The sequence below is a fragment of the Lampetra planeri genome, chromosome 72 (assembly GCF_965212315.1).
Source record: "Lampetra planeri chromosome 72, kcLamPlan1.2.h2, whole genome shotgun sequence".
Lineage (NCBI taxonomy): Eukaryota > Metazoa > Chordata > Hyperoartia > Petromyzontiformes > Petromyzontidae > Lampetra > Lampetra planeri.
Window position 1 is genome coordinate 3,210,688 of NC_136177.1, and position 16,879 is coordinate 3,227,566.

The 16,879-nt window shown below is 47.6% G+C and overlaps 2 protein-coding genes across 3 annotated transcripts; one reads left to right on the forward strand and one right to left on the reverse strand.

Annotated features, from left to right (window-relative positions):
• Nucleotides 1–1,061: 1,061 nt before the first annotated feature.
• LOC144737584 (zona pellucida sperm-binding protein 4-like) lies at nt 1,062–9,976 on the reverse strand. Its single transcript, XM_078620342.1, has 13 exons — nt 9,831–9,976; nt 9,355–9,428; nt 8,413–8,502; nt 7,463–7,584; nt 5,624–5,738; nt 4,942–5,076; nt 4,570–4,748; nt 4,157–4,254; nt 3,652–3,779; nt 2,519–2,708; nt 1,910–2,045; nt 1,671–1,764; nt 1,062–1,388 (listed from the first exon to the last, which is right to left on the reverse strand). Exons 1-13 carry the CDS (start codon nt 9,890–9,892, stop codon nt 1,132–1,134), a joined length of 1,680 nt encoding a protein of 559 aa, XP_078476468.1. The 5' UTR covers nt 9,893–9,976; the 3' UTR covers nt 1,062–1,131.
• Nucleotides 9,977–10,166: 190 nt separating this feature from the next.
• On the forward strand, nt 10,167–16,359 carry LOC144737587 (zona pellucida sperm-binding protein 3-like). Of its 2 annotated transcripts, XM_078620345.1 has the most exons (11): nt 10,167–10,284; nt 10,770–10,981; nt 11,404–11,520; nt 12,086–12,185; nt 13,076–13,253; nt 13,640–13,775; nt 13,873–13,967; nt 14,708–14,802; nt 15,199–15,327; nt 15,715–15,818; nt 16,180–16,359. In XM_078620345.1, the coding sequence occupies exons 1-10, from the start codon at nt 10,230–10,232 to the stop codon at nt 15,804–15,806; spliced, it is 1,209 nt and encodes a 402-aa protein (XP_078476471.1). In that variant the 5' UTR covers nt 10,167–10,229; the 3' UTR covers nt 15,807–15,818; nt 16,180–16,359. The 2 variants fall into 2 exon arrangements, with proteins under 2 accessions (XP_078476471.1, XP_078476470.1); XM_078620344.1 differs by lacking the exon at nt 15,715–15,818.
• The last annotated feature ends 520 nt before the right edge of the window (nt 16,360–16,879 follow it).

The following is a 16,879-nucleotide window of genomic DNA, read 5'->3' on the forward strand; positions in this document are numbered from 1 at the left end:
TTTTGTAGATCTTTTTGGTCACGCCTGCCATCTACAGCAACGTGATAGTTTTGATCGTATTTTCAAGTGGTTGTTTGGATGGTGGGAGAAACAGCTTGGCGGATATTGCGGTCAGTGTATCCATTCATCTTGAGGGTCCGATGTACTTGTTTTAATTCACTGGCCAGGGGGTGTTGGTCAGAAATGCCATGAGCTCTGTGGTATAGTTTTGACGAGAGAACTCTTGAGCCGGGTGGTGGTGGGAATCAGGTTAAGTAGGAATGTGTGGGTGGCTTTCCTTCAAATCTAGAACACTGTTCAAGGTTACTTGTCCGGTAGAAGGGAGGCCCATGTTCAGGGAGGGGGTCAATGATTTCCAGCCCTTGTTTGATGCAAACGGTCTTCCTAACAGCCGGATTTTCCAGGCAGATGTTTAAACACAGGTCCCAGCGTTCATGCAGGTTGGAGACAGGAAATTCCTGGCTATCAGCATGTGGTGGCCATGCCCAAGCAGTTATCCCTTTAGGAACAGAGTTGAGGCAGAGTTTCTCCAGTAATCACCCAAATGCAGCTAGAGACGGACGCGTCGTCACTGCATCAGAACCCAGGGGTCTGGAGCACCAAGCCACTCGTGCACAAGGCCACAAAAAGTCTAGTCAAGCCACCACAGCGTTGTGGGGCGGTTCCTTTCCAGGGGAAGAGCACTTTGACAAAGTGGACAGATGCTTTGTAATGTCACAAGCAAACCTTTACTTTAAGCAAGTTAACCTTCAGTATTCCGTTTCTCCCCCTGTGCCCCACATTCTTGATGTACCTTTGAAAGTTTGCTATTGTGTGATGGGAAATGTTCCTGGTACATGTACACCGTTTGCTTGTTTTAGGGGAAAAGCTTAAATAAAATCTGGATTCAGAGTCTATAAGCATGGCAAGGTGCTATTGTTTGAAGAAGCCAATGGCCTAAACCTTGATACAAATTACTGCTATCGAGTGACTTGCCTTGGGGAAGAAACGTGACCAAATGCAGCACTAATACTGCCTACATATTGCACACACACACCTCGTCAAAGGTTAGGACAGCAGTAGCGAATTTAAGAATTTTATTTTTGTCAATGGTCAGCAAGACATGCAAGTTCCAGCAATCACAAGTAGTCATCAATAGCTACTTCCGTCGAGCGCCACAGCCCGGCACCTGCGCCTCCTGACGGCAATGGCAGCAGACAGGAGCGCAATGACGGCTGTGGCAATGACGAGGAGAATGGACAGTGTCCCAGCTGAGGCCCACGACGAAGAGGGAGCCTCCAGCAACAGCAGAGCAGCGTCGTTAACAGGAGCTTCTTCAAAGAGCACGGGGCCCTGCAGCGACACCACGTGCTTTCCTACCACGCTGGAAGCAGAGATGGCGTTGCGCTCTGGAACAAGAAAAGAAAATCGGTTGATGACCACTGGCCCATACACAAAGGACACAATATGCTGCAGGTCAAGTTTCCCAGAAAAGCAAACGAGTAGGTAATTTTGGCATGTCACAGTTTGTTAAAAACCAGTCTGCAAAGTCACAGCAAAATGTGCTCTAAATAGAAATTATAACATAGCAACATGAAAACCCCTTAGTCATCTGGACAAATCGTTACTCTGCGAGGCTGTTCTGGGTATACAAGTGCAAGATATTCAATAGAAGGCGCGGTGGTGCTCACGGTAGCGCCTGGTCTGTCCACACTGCCGATTGCACTCGGTGAGGAAGTTGGGGCTGGAGCTGTCGCACACCACGATAGAGCAGTGCAAGTAAACCTGTGGCAGACAGAATGCATCGCTCCGGTAAGTAAAGTTTCCCCATGTTTTTAGGTAGTACTTTTGCTCTCCCCAGTTGTACACCGTAAACATCATCCCTCCATGGTGACCTGGTTTTTAATGGCGGAAAAAAGCGGGCACTCACGAGGTCACGGGTGGTGCTGCGGTCAGAGTTCATGAAGGCGAAGGCCTGGAGTGCCAGACGCTTGTAGTGAGAAGGCAGTGGCAGGTCAGCGACACCTGGGAAGGACACACTGCAACAAGGAGACTGCACGGGGCAGCTGCACAGGTAAAAGTGCCGTTAACCTTCAATTCAAAGCAAGTGTCAGGTATCGGATTGAATGCACGCATCTTTATTGCAATATGCATGCAAGGATGAAGGCCACTTTAGTCAAGACATGTTCACGACCAGCAAGGCAAGCCCAATTGCCAATATGCAGTGCAACCATCACTGAATATAGTCGGCCTTGTCCAAACCACCAGCTCTGGGAGGCAGAGGGTGGCTGTGTTAACATCCAGAACAACCCAAGGAGCGTTGTGGCCATTGATATTTTGGGTGGCACTGCAATCTTGCTTAAGCGACGCCAGTGCTCAGTCACTATTACATGAACTGTTGTCATTGAAAAGCGACGTAATTAGCACAACTGTTTACGTGGGGAAAAAAAAGACAACCAATGCCTCGAACCAGGTTGCCTCTGCAGACCCTGCTGTGGCCGTGAGAGGGTTTAAAGAGCACTACCCCGCCCAGCCTCACCCATCCACCACAAGCTTCCACTGCGTGGGGTCGGTGGCATCTGCCGTGGGCGTGGCCCAGCAGTCCTTCAGGAAGAGCACCAGTGTGGGGTCAGAGCGGTGCAGCAGTGACGCCTGCACGTAGAGCGGCGTTCCCAGCAGCGTTACCAGCGGGTACTGCCAGGGCTGGTACGGCTTGGTGTAGGAGTTGTCTGGCAGCGTGCAGATATGGTTCACAAGGCATGTGGATTAGTGGTGTAAGGGTCCTGTTTAGAGCACATTGGACAAGGCACCACAAAGTCTCTAAAACGTGCGCATTACTTTTGAATAGAACTAGGGCCATTATCGCAACTTTGTCCTGGCATAGAAACCGTGGTTGATATTTCATTTGTATTTTTCATAATAAATGCTGTCACCCTCACCTCCGCATGGTTGTCTACATACTGTATACAACGGCATCGCTAAATGTCTGTAGATGCTGCAACGGGCACGGTATGACACCGAGGGGTGGGAATCGGGTGCTAACAGTTGGCCAAACTCTAGTCAATTGATAACGAATGAAGCTATTGACCACCATTCGTTCAAGCAAAGGTGACCTGACAAGAGGCTAAGAAAGCCAGTCAAATTTGCCTTTAAACAATGCCCTCAAGGAGACCGTTTTGGTTGATGGGTTGTGCAAAAAGATTCATTTGGTAGAGCCATGGGAATTAAGGGCATTGTCATCCCTTTCAATGTCGGCCCCACACTAAAATGGTTTCAGCTGGTCGTTGCTAGATTCAAAACCACGGCAGAAGTTAGCATTTTAAGTTATACGTGCTACCATGGAGAATGTGCAAGTCGTTTTAGTTCATTTATGGATAATTATCAATCTGTTGGCAGGTTCACAATACTGGCAGCACAGCCTAGCGCAACGTTCGTTTGCAGTTCAAGTCCAGCAGCTGTGCCGATTAATGCATTCAAAAATCGCATGCAGTGGAAATTAAACCAGGGTTGAGCTACTAGCTGAGCAATGGCTAAAAAAGCACGACTTTCAGCTGGCTTCGAGTCAGAGCTAATAGACCCAAGTTTTCCCTGGGTAGAGAGACATCACAACCCGTGTTCAAGGTGACATTTGTCCACTGAGATGCAAAGGGTGTCGGAGAGAGGAGTACTCACCAGTGAAGACCTGGAGCAGCAGGGAGAGGGGCCCAGTGGCCGTGGCTGGAGGTGGCGGTGGAAGAGTGCTCACCTGCACTCCAAGCTGCAGGTCTCCACTTCCAAGGAAGCGGCATTGAAGAACCATCCTGGTAAACAGACACCACCAGCCAAAGGCATGCACAACGTCCCTCACGGCAGCAAGAGATTGCAGGAGCGACACAGCGGACCGATAGGGTGTTTTGCAGACGTACCAGTGTAGGGACCACCTTGGTTAATACCGTGTTTACATTGGCCACAAGCTATATTCCTACTACTTCAAGATGTTAAAGATCCTGTGACGAGGAAAAGGCGCCCTTGTGCGTTGAATGTCCCAATTTAATGAATAAATAGTTGAATAAGGAAGCAGATTGGTCACGGTTCTGCAAATATTTATGGTCGCAGGGACAGTGGACATTTATGGGGGTGGGTCTCCTCTGCAAGACTCATGCTTGACCCTCATGAGCACAGCACTTGCAGTGCTTACTTGTATGTGGACGACTTGGTGATGGCGACGCTTCCATCAATGCAGAGCTCCCGCTCGGAGACCAACATCAACTCGTACACGAGCTCCTGCCCACTCCACTGGACACACCAAAAAGTAGTTCACACAAAACGATAATGCCATTGAGTGATCAAGCAGAAGAATGATAAGTGGTACTGGCCAGGAGTCCAAATTGCTACAAATTATATATTCGAATCCCCAAATTCTGCTTTGGCACTCGATTCATTTGACACTCAATCATAAAATGACCCTGTTCTTTATCAACTCGTGCATGATTGTGCTCTGCACATCAATGAGTTGTGCATCAGGAAGGGTCCCGATGCAGCAGTTCAACAAGGCCAAACAACAACCATCAGGATGTGGGCAGGGCAAAGCAGAGTCCAGGAGCCCAGTACCTGCACAGTGGCACCACACGCTGCCATGGGTACGTCAAAGACTGCAAGGTCTGCAGACACCAGCACGGGGCTGCACTGCGCACCGCCACCGCCAGTCAGGTGCACAGTGCTCAGGTCCAGCGGTGGAGACGTTAGGTTCCGAGACACGGGCACCACAAAGCGCCCATCTGTGGTGCACACTGGGTGGAGAATGGCGGGGAGGGTAATGGAGAGTTCGCGGAATCGCGAAAGATGCCCCATGTAGCCCGTGGTGATGGAACAAGTTCAGGGAACCAGCACAGCAGGATGCTACCGTGCCAACAAAGAACCTCAAAGCAAGAGCCTAGTTTAGGTAGTGAATTATGGAACCTCTGTTTTGAGTCAGCTACGTACCAGCTTCACTGTAGAAGCAGCGGCGTAGAGTGGGGTCGTAGCAGCAGCCACTCTGTGCACAGACGTCCGCGCTCGGGACACTCTGCACAGAGTTGCATGGGAAGTTCCCGCTCTGACCAGAGCACGTGGCGATCTCTAACAGCAGCAGGAGCACAACAGGTCATCGTACAAAACCCCACACGTACTTAAAATAAAACGGCATCGTTTGAGCCACGTGTCAAGTAAGTGAATGAGTGTTACTTGGCACATGACCAAATCACCCGAGCAATGCACGCAATCTCAGAAGCAGAGCAGGGTTGAGTTTACAGCAAAAATGGGCAAACACGTTGCTCACTGGCTGTAAAAGGCTCTGACAGTGCAGCACAATTTGTTGCATTGAAGGTTAGTGCCACCGAACCGCGGCCAACAAGGAGCAGCGCGGTGAAGCATGGTCAAATGAACCCTCACGACCCAGGGCATCACCAACCAGCAGTGCATTAGGAAAACGCGTTTATATGGTGCAACTATTGCAATCAGCCATTGGGGGGGAAAGTGCATCGGAAAAGGATTCAAGCTGCAAGTTTGTCCAGTAAATGCCAAGGGCATGAAAAGCAGTTAAGCCAGCAGACCTATTCTATAGCACCAAGTCACAGGTAGTGCAGTCTGTGGGTCCGATTAGCAGAGTCAAATCAATGGTACTCACCTCCAGCCCTCGCTGATCTTAGGTTCTCAGGGCAGTCGATGGTGAAAGCCCAGAAGAGCCCATTGAGCCCCTGCCGCATCTCCTGCAGCTCCACCTGGATCTTCCTCCTGCCGTCCTGGTGAAATAAGCAGACCTCAAAATCGGACTCGGGGCCAGTGCTCCAGGAAGGCTTACACAAATCAGCAAATTTCGTGCATTCGACATTGTTGGGCGAGGCCAGGCTAATGACAAGTAAAGCTGTCAAATGGGAAACCCGCCACCACCTATCACCCAAATTAAGGCAGGTAGACCGCACGTGGGGGTTGCATTCCTGGGTCCGAAGTCACTTTCCCAGGTAAACCCCTGTCATTGTTCAAACGGATGCTGCGCTGCTCCGTGTGTAATACAGTTTCCATATTGACCTTGCCACAAAACCTCCATTATGCTTCCCACAAACACATAGCACTCACAAATTACCACCCTTCACAAGACTTTCATGTCTTGTGCAAACAACCTCAAGTAGTGCATATATTTCTGGCACAAAGCTCGTATGTTGGTTAGGTCTGCCACTTACATTTTGCCGTTGTAGCTCATACATGTCCAAGTCCTGTGTGCAATATTTTGTGACATCTACGTTGGTTTCTTAGAGGTCAGCTTGGATAGTGACCTTCTGTAGCAAGTGCCGTTTATTCTATACCAAGCATCAAACTGCTCCGATTCCCTTCTTTGCATTGAATAGTATTGTGAAAGCTGCATCCATTGGCAGGCGTGAAATACACAAACTGAAAGCTTGTTTTGCCGTGTAAGTTTGGTGATGTAAGAGTTAACCGTTCACACATTACCTTTATTAAGGTGGCCACTTTGGTGAAATGGACGTCTAGATGGCAAATCCTTTACCGTTAAGTACCGCAAGAGAACAATTATGCTGGAGATAAGACTGACGAGACAGACTAAAGACGAGAAAGCAATGCAATGAGGCAAGGCCATGGGCAATAAAGGATACTTAGGATTGGTTTAAAGAGTAATGTAGCAACATGGCATACTACAATGAACAAGAGCACAAATGGCAAGTGCAAACCAAGGTAAACTGATAAAAAAATTAACCCGTAAAAACAAAGTTTTTCACTCTAAATCCTTTACATGCGTGGCGGCTAGAGTCCTCTCGTCCTCTGGCTTGAGATGGCTGCCACCTATGGGTCAGATGAGTGTGCCAGAATTAAGAAATTGATAATTAAATATTCAAAAATTGTATCTTAAAGTATACAATTTTGGAAAAAAATTCAAGAAAATTAATTGTCACGCACAACGAGTCTGTGTGCAAAAATGTCAGCTTGATTGGATCACGGGAGGTGGGTTAAAAAACGACCGAAAGATTTGCACGGTCGTAAGCAAGGAAGCGAACTTAATAAAGGATTTAAAAAGACAAGGATGGCAAGATCTTGATAACAAGACATATTGAATGAGCATTGCATCGATTGTACAGGGATACCGATCAAGAGAAAGAGCTGCTGTATAAAACTAGAAACATAATCGCTACCACCTAGGCATGATCGAAATAACCATATCTTGTAGGCATAAATAGAAAGGGCAATGAAACTCATCTGAAAACAAATTTCAGAGTGGACGCCATGAAAAAAAAAAAATCAATCTTTGAAATTGCTATAAAAATCAAATGCACGAGCTAAGCAAATGCGGAGGGGAAAATACCAGTAGACAAAATCCAATTTCATTATGGCCAGACATCGGTGGCATGTGATAGCAGACCGGTTATGGATTGCGAACATCAATTTTGCTACTACCACAGCAGTCCCAGCGGGTACTTAGCATCGACGCAAGTCACAACGGTCTCCTCGTGTTCACCTCCACGCGCACGTGGCAGGCATCACCAGCAGCGGTGAAGTGGAGCGCAGCACCGTCCCTCGCGATGGAGAAGCCGCAGTCCCCCTGCACAGACTCCACATCCACGGCCTCATTCTGCACCGCTGGAGACATCAAGAACAAAGTTAGAAAAACTTGCATCTGGATGGATTGCGCACCACAAGTTCATGTGGGCAGCGTCACTGCAAGCGAGAGAAACAACAAAGTATGGCGTTAGTGTGAACGCGAATAGGAAATCTCCACAGAACCAGGAACGTCTCTAGGACACAGGATCCTCAATGCACTGTTGGAATTACGGCACTCCCAAACCTGCACAACGACCTCGTCTAATAGTTGCTAGTAAATAAGGCAGCGTGTCGGATTTAGCGACAAGATCTCCCAAGTCGTCAACGGAGGACTCCGGTGGGAAATGCAGACGATGCGAGTAGAGAACCAGAGTCTGACAGGAGTCATCAGGTTCAGTTTAGAACGGAAGTCACGACCTTGCATGAAATGTTCCAATGAAAGGGAGAGCGCCCATTGGGCAGGCAAGCAAGAGGTGGTATCGATTAATAAGGGATTCACCCGTCTAGTAAACAATTATCCTATGGAAGAATAACATTTGATTCTCGTCGTCGTCCGATGTATTAGACTAGTTGAAATGAACCATGATGCAAACACATTATTACGCTTTGAATTCCAGATTCTTAAAATTTCCATCGTTCATGCGAATTACATTTCACAACACGAACCAAAAATAGACACCGAATATGAGAAATTGCGAGGTCAAAGCGAATCGAAAACGAAGCAGTTGTGACCAAACAATTGACCAGAGAATCTCAGCCCCGTATCAATTTGATTGTATCCTTGGAGTGGCTTCATATATTCAATCATACAATGGATCAAGATGTCAATTATGTCATCATGATTTAATTGAAAGCTCGTCGACTCACTCCGTACAAAGACACGGTAGTCACTGTGAGAGGAGCTGCTCCATCCCACAGAAAAACCCAGGGTAGAGGAGATGCATTGCTTCAGCAGACCTGGGGGAGGCAGTTCAGAAGTTGAAACGTCAACATCAACTACACCTTACGGAGCAATTAAAAAACAGCCCGCGACGGTTGGTGGGTGGGCGCAGTCCCTTTACTTTACTGTGCACACAAGTCTGTAAGGTGTTGCTTTGTTTTTATTTGGCGCAAAGTCAAAAGGCACGTGCACGACTAGACAGTATGAACCTCACACCAGGGATCGTCAGCCTGCAGCTTCGAAGCCGTTGGTTGAAACATTATATTTTGGTTGTAGACCCCTGCATTATACTCTTGAAATTGTAGTAGAAAGTTGCCAAGGTAGAGCCTGATATGCAAATTATCAACGCGAGTGCACAGTTCCTTGTTACTATAATGGAAAGGAACAAGGTCATGATGATTTTGCACGCGAGTGTTACGTATAGTCCTGCGCAGTCAAATGTTGTACAATTCACCATTTTAAGTAAAGTTGCAAGGGCCGTGCCATCAGTCACCAGCCATATTTTTCGAAAGCGTTATTATCGTAAAAAGGAACGTGCAAGGGAGAGTTAATGTCCCCAAACGCCCCCTTTTCCATGCGCTGGAGGATTATTAATTACCTACATGACGGCCTATGCCCAACCGCAGCCATCACGTCGCGTCACGTAACCACTCCGGCGGCAGGCGCACAACAAATTCACCCCCCCCCCTCCACCTCGTCCAGGCAGCGCTCTTGTTGGCATCTCGTGTCGCCGGTAACGCTTTTCCAGTTCACCGAGAGACGCCGCCATTATAGTCTTGTGCATGGCGGTGTCCAGACACACGATAGCGGTAGTGAGAGAATGCGCGATGTGGTTTGCATGTGGCGACAGCAGCAGCAGCGCCCCCTACCTCTCGGCTCCCCCAGCGTCCGCGGTCCCAGCGACTGTCGAAGCCTCGCGTGGACGGAGCCCAGGCAGAGGAAGCTGCGGGAAGTACGAGACACGTGACCGCCAAGACGAGAGAACGCAGGGGGAGGAGAGAGAGGCAAACACCGCACCCCCCCCCCGCCCCCCCCTACAAAAAAATAATTTGCCCTGTAGCGATTTTAGGAAGGGCCTATTCAAGGCCAGCACGGTGCACGAAGGAATTGGTGTAAACAGCGCCACGCCAAGCCACCTTTGGAACCCCACCACCCACAATGGGGCGAGCGAGACATTTCAGGACCGCATTTCCACATTTTTATCTCAATGCATTTCTCCATGCAGGTCAGTCACCCAAAGCGATATGGAAACGCCCTCTCTTACAAACGTACACAAGACTTCATTATCCAGAGCTGTTGAGGAACATCCCTGAACACCACTCAGCACGCCCCTCCGCCTCCTCACCTGGTCAGGAGCAGCAGAAGAACTCGCAGAGCCGCCATCGTAACACAAATCATCGGCTGCATCGCTTCCCTTAGGCCATGGACCCCTTTTATATGGAGAGCCCTCAGCGATCCCGATCCAGATTGGATCAGATCCACCCACGCATTGTCTAATCAGCGAGATTTTATCAGAGCAGATCCACTCACTCATTGTCTCATCAGTAGAGGTTTGCTCGATCTCGGCGCACGTGCATGGATAGGAGCTGCACCGCAAATCACGCGGCACGTACGCAGGAGGAGTTAATTGGTTAATTACTGAAACTGAATGAGGCCGCGCGCAGATAAAAGCCCCGAGTCGGGACAGTAGCTGCGTTTGCTCTGCTGGTGCCGTGCTAAGTCTCGGTTTTTTGTTGTCCTTGCGATGGAGACCACGAGGGCTTTGTTTTCGGTCTTGGGGTTGTTATGTCTTGCCTCTGGTGAGTGGAGTTTGGTCGAAAGATGCTTTTACAAACCTGTTTATTTGTCGGTCAATGCAACTGCCGTGTTTACTAATGTGAGCATCATAATATACCCGTACTAACGATGGGTTTGGTAGTGTGGCGTGGTGGTTAATTTACTGTTCTATATACCTGAACACGAATTTGCGTCCTGGTAATGTTAACATTGGCGACAAGTGTCTAGACCTGGGGCTTTGCCATAATTCAGCCCGTACTGATCTGTATGGTCAAACTGACGACCGCAATGTGCGAGACTTGATCCAGTAGTGGATTACCAAAACGTATTCTTAACCTGTCGTAACGCGTGTAATACATTTATTGAGGTGCTACTGGGTAATTCGAACTCTTGCATTAGCAGCTCCGTGTGGATGATTGACTCGAGGCTCTGACACTTTCTACTGCTTCACTGACCACCTGTGTCACTTTGGGCAACTCTCGCGTCTCGTCCCGTGCGGCACCGCCAGCTGCAGTGGCCACCTCCGCCACGGTGAGTGTGGTGTGTGACGAGGCGACGCTCACGCTGACCGTGAGCAGGGACCTGTTTGGCACGGGTCACCTGGCCCAAGCGAGTGACCTGTCCCTGGGAGTGCCAGCCTGCCCCGTCACTGGGAGCGACGCCCTTGCTGGGACGGTGACCTTCCTCTACGCACTGGAAAGCTGTGGCAGCAGCCTCCAGGTAACTGGCTGCTAATGCTGCTGTAACATAATCTGCGCAATCCAACTGCTTTATGTTTTTGCCGAGTATAGATGCAGAAGAATTACAATTCCGCATTCGAGTCAAGCCAGACTTCTTCAATAACAGCGGGGTTTATCGCTTTGAAGTCCCCTTAGTATTTGTAGATCGGTCATTGCATTATTATGTTAAGGTCTGTTCTGGTTGACCAGTCGTACATTATAGCGTTTTTAATCTTCCAAAATACATTTGGAATCTGCCATGGTTGGTGTGGGTGTGTTTTTTTATGGTGGACATGAACAAGGTGAATTATATAAACCAAGGAACTGCTGCATTGGGTCTTTCACCAAGGTGTTTGAGCTTTTTTTTTTTATTCCGCTAGTATTGCAATAAGTAATAAACCCCACGTCTTCCTCCCTTCTTAGATGAGTGCAGAGCTGCTGTCTTACGAGAACTACCTCTACTACCGCCCCACGTCCAACACGGGCATTATCCGCACAAACTACGTCGCCGTGCCGGTCGTTTGCCGCTATCCCAGGCGAGTTCACCAGCAGTCTCTGGTTGACATTTGCTTAATTTAGAAGTCCAGCTAAACTGTTTACAATTCTACCACCGTCTTTAAAAATTACGTGCCGTTTCGTGTGCTTTAGCTTTGCGAGGCCTGAATTGCAATAAAGCCAATGTCAGCGAGTTAATCCACCGATGGAAAGTCTCCCTGTGCTGTCTGTCGTGGGGGTTTTTAGTGTCAACTTTACTGATGGGTTCACATCAAACGCCTGTCGTGGCCTGTCTCGAACATCCAGCCTTGCAAGTGTCTGAAGTAGTGCATGCATTGCATACTGTGTGAACCACGGTCCCCTTAATTATACTCCATTCCCCCAATTCTTCTACTTTCTCTTATTTGGCCCTCGTCGGATAAAAGTCTTGCAAGTTGCGATGTTAAATATACTCTGAAAATATGATTCTGTATCTCTTCGCTTGTCTATTCGTTGTAAGATGTTAACGACATTGCAATAATAATCTGGGCACTAATTGGTGCAGTTGAGCATCACCCACCTCTGCTCTTTGTAGAGAATGTGTGCCTGATCTCTTCCTGACTGCAGGAAGGGGAACGTGTCCAGCGATGCCATCAAACCCACATGGATCCCCTTCAGCAGCGCCAAGGTTATGCAGCAGCAGCTGAGCTTCACGCTGAGGCTCATGACCGGTCAGTGGTGATGTGAGGACGTTGATTGCCTATTATGCACATGGCTACTACCAGGATGGCAATTTAGACTATAAACCCTTCAATATGTGTGCTTGGTATTGAATAATAGGCCAGATATATGCCTGAGGTCCCTAAACTTTATCTGAGGTTAAAAATAGGTTTACCCCTTTTTTTCTGGCACAAACTGTGCTGTTTGGATGTTAAAACACCAAACAGACCTTTTTTTACAAGGAATCGTGTCTACATTAACCACTAATTGTGGTCAGAATGCAAACAAAACAACTGATAATATATGCATTGTCTTTGAAACCGATTGGTCCACACCAGACGGCTTTCTGTCGAGACAAAAGACTGTCTGGTTTCCACCAAATGCGTTTCAAAGATATATTATCAGTTTTACTGGTAGGAACGAAGTGAACCAGCCTCCAATAGATTAGTCCGTCCGTCCGATGTCCTATTAGGTGTAGCAACATCGCCCCCTACTGCAAACACTTGCCAGGACCCCACAAAAACCTTTAGACTCGGTGGGGCTTTCCTGGCTAAACAAGTGTAATAATACATTATGTTTATATTCTTTGGTTATTCGTTCCTACCAGCCCACCCAGCAGGGTCCTGTTTTATTTGCATTCTGACCACAAATGTTGTGGTTAATGCAGATATGATTGATTTGTAAAACGTTTCAGTTTGCTGTTTTAACATCTTAACACCTGTTGCCAGAAAAAAGGGAAACCTATTCTCATTTTGGTACTGGCAAAGGAGGTCCCATGATTTATCTGGTTTTCTTCCACAAGCAGTGGCGTGAGCAAGCACTTTCCTGGCTGCGCTTTTAGTCTGCACTCGGTCTTGGCAATTGTGTTTGAAGATGTCTAATTGTGTTTTCTTTCATGAAGACGACTGGAGTGTGGCGCGACCTTCCACCGTATACCAGCTGGGCCAGACTCTGCATATCGAGGCGAGCGTGCAGACACTGAACCACGTTCCACTCCGGGTCTTCGTGGTCAGCTGCTTTGCAACACCGGTTCCGGACAGGAACTCTCCCCTCAGCTACCAGATAATTTCTAACGCTGGGTGAGATTTCTCTCTTAATCCCACCTAATGCATGTTTATGCTCCTTGTCTTAAAGGTGACATTCCACTGCTTGAGTATATAACAGAGCCTGACCTTGGAATGCCGCTGAATCTTGCTCTGATGGTTAAGCCTGACCAGGTGTATGGTTAATGATTTTTATCATGTGGTGTGTGTCGGTACATTACTGATGAGAGATGTGGTCAATGTGCGTCATTGGTGACTGATTTGGTTTGCGAGTTGGAGGGGAGCCCCTTAAGAGGTGGGCTTGGCACACCCTCGGTGCAGTATTATACAGTGGAAGAGGAGTACTACATCCCCTAGCGCTGGCTTTCTGCTGGCCTGCCCTATGTAAAGCCACGTGTCGTACATCTACGGTGCCTGTGCAGGTGTCTGGTGGATGGCAAAGTCTCGTATGATGCTCACCTCACTTCTGGCTTCCTGCTCCGTCAAAGTGACAACGTCCTTCGCTTCTTCATAGATTCCTTCCGCTTCCTTGCGACGTTGACCAACAGTGGCGATCAGGTGATCTACTGTCATGCAGGCTTCTACAGAAACCACCTTTTAGCCACGTGGTAGGCAGTGTGGTTGAGTAATAACCATCTTCCTCTTCTCGGTCCAGGTTTTCGTCTTCTGCCAGCTGAAGGTTGCAGATGTTGCTACATCTCCAACGGCTGTCAATAAAGCTTGCACCTACAGCCCCTCGGCTGCATACAGGTTGGTCTGCTTCCTTGTATTGCTCAGCAATTTGTTTTTCAGTGTCTTCCATCCAATAGCTCAATCCATGCCTTGCATGTTGGCTACATTATTGCATGCCTGTGTGCTTAACTAATATCCCTGAGACCTGACTTTGGTTTCTAGCTGCAACTGGTATTACAACATTTCCTGTGCAGTCTCACGGGTCTTTTCTTGTTTAGATGTATTCAGGTGATTATTGGTCATAGCCTGCACTTGTCTTGCGTTTAGCAACAAGTGTAGCGGCCTGCAAACGACGTCTGTCATTCGTTTGAGCTCCTTTTGAAAAATCTCAGCCTCGTAGCCAGAGTTCAAATCTCACTCGTGGCTAATGTCGGCGCATCAACCGAGCCTCGCCTTCGTAGATTTTTTTTTTTTTCCTCAAGCTGATCACCAGGGCTGGTGTGTAACAACCTTGGAAGTGGTCCTGGTCACAGACTTTCCCTTCATGCTACAAGTACTTTCCTATAATGCTCTGACTCTACAGGTCGGGTGCCGTCATACAGTTAAACACAACTACGCCCAGAATTATATTCCTGGCCACTGCTCCCATCGAGTGGTATTGTCGCCATCGCTGTGGTCGACCGTGGTGCTGGCCAAATGGTACATCGCTGTACGTTGCTTTCCCTGAACGGGTGCTCAATCGGCACTTTGCTCAAATGTGAACGGATACGAGTAAGCATTGCCTGTGTAACTACAGACGGCGTTTGTGTGCAATGCAGGTGGGTCTCTGCTGATGGCTCGGACTCGGTGTGCAGCTGCTGCGAGTCCACGTGCCCCAGTGGAAGAAGGCGCAGGGATGTGGCAGCAGTGACTGGTGAGTACAACCGTCGTATTCAGCCATTTAGTCTTGTACAGAAAACCCTTGAATATCAAGGCAGTTACGTTCTTGGAAAGTGTCAGAAAAGCCAAACTGCGACATTCACTATGGTAAGCCTTGCCTAAATAATGGTGTTAGGTATGTGGCACTCAGGAATGGAGGCATCGCGATTGAAATAAGTAATGTGCCAAGTAAACTAAATAGAAATAATTTCGATTTAAAGCTTTTGTGACTGCAGGGATTCATATTCTTGGTTTTTTCGGTAAAGTCACGTAGAAGGAAAATACAAAAATTATCATGACGTTTGGATTGCAACACAAGCAATCATCATCAGGTGTGTGTGGGCTTAAGCCTGGGCATTCGCTGCATTACAAATGTGGTCCTCTCACTCAGGACCGTCGTATGCGGTGGAAGATGTGATGCTGGGCCCCATCGTGATTGCCAAGCCCTTCTCAGATGGTGCTGAGCCAAGCAGCCCTGCAAAACAGCAGCAGCCACGGGTTTCTACATCTGCATCCAAAGGTAAAGCTACCAGATTCTTTCATGGCACATTTTTTCCAGTCTCGGTTAAAAGCTATTTCTCATACCTTGATACTGGCAAAAAGGTCCCATGATGTATCTGCTCGCCCAGGGATATAAATGCTCTGATGCATGGATTGTCGTTGTACTGTTTGCCTTTTCGCGTTTTCTGGTTTGACTCGGACTAGCCCATAAAGAAGGTTGTCTGATGTAGACCAATCCGTTTCAAAAATGATACCTATATAAAAGAAGCATGTTCACCAAAAGTACGTGCGGTTAATGCAGACCTAATTTAAAACCAGGACATCCATGAGGCAATGACGCTTTAAGGTTGACCTCTCATGAATTGGCAGTCTGTAATACTTAATCTCTATACGGAACTTTTTGCAGTTTGGGGAGGAAGCAATTTGTTTATGGAAGTCTGGTTTCTTACTCCTTTGAAAGGGCCTATGACATCCAACTACAACCCCCTTCCCCAATAACAAGTTGAAAAGGTACAAAACACGGATATTACAGCAGTGCCCTAAAAGGTATGACCAACAAATATTGCCATGATCCTTCTTAAATGTGCTTTGGTCGTCAGATGTAAATATGTTTAAAATCTCAATTTGTTTAACATACCTAATGATATTTGTGATTATTTTTTAATAACATGTGTGACGTGCTGCACTAAAGCCATCCACCAGTGTTAAATGGCAAACCTTGGTGAGTGACAAATTTGAACAGTACGTCTTTCACACCTTGACCAAATACTTGGATAGGTCAAATGCCCCCACAACTTCCAGCATGTGGAAACCCTAGCTTTATGGCTCGGCAGTTACTCACCAGCCCTTTCTCTCAATTGTTGTTTTACAGGTGCTGCTCCCGTCCTTGGTCTGGCAGTGGCTGCGCTGGTGATGGCTGTAGCAGCAAGCGCCACGGTGGCTTTGTTTGTTTCGAAGAGGCGTCACACGACTCCTTCAAAGGGATTGGAAACGAGCTTCTGATCTTAAGTTGCTTTGCCTAAGTTGTGATAAATAAAACTCTGGTGCATTACTACTTGTCTTGTGGAGTCGTTGCTTGGCGTTTCGAGCACTTTGTGTAACTACACCATAGCCCACTTCATGAGGGTGAGCATGAAACAATTGTGGTCTCCAATTCATGCGTGCCAGGACTAGTAGGATGTACCTAATAATGGCAAATGGGTTTTTTAAACCTTCCCAATTGTCCAAGCTGGCAGTCGTTGTTGTCCATGTACAATGGAGCAGTTGAACAATTTCAAGGAAGAAATCTATTCCTATGTCACTTTAATCTTCCATAAAAATGGCCCCAGAAGTTTTTAACCGTGGCAGGAATTGGGCATTGTTGGTACATTACAATGACGGATAATGTGCAACAACCGTGCAAAAAAAATAGGCGCATTTAATACTGTACTTAAGCTGGTTGGAGTTTTACATGTGGAAATTTATTTCCAGAGTGCCCACAGCCTTAAATCAAAATATTACCGGTAGGAACAACAGTTCCACACTTCCCACCAGGGATTGGTGATCTGTCTTGCATAGCCACGCCCTCGATT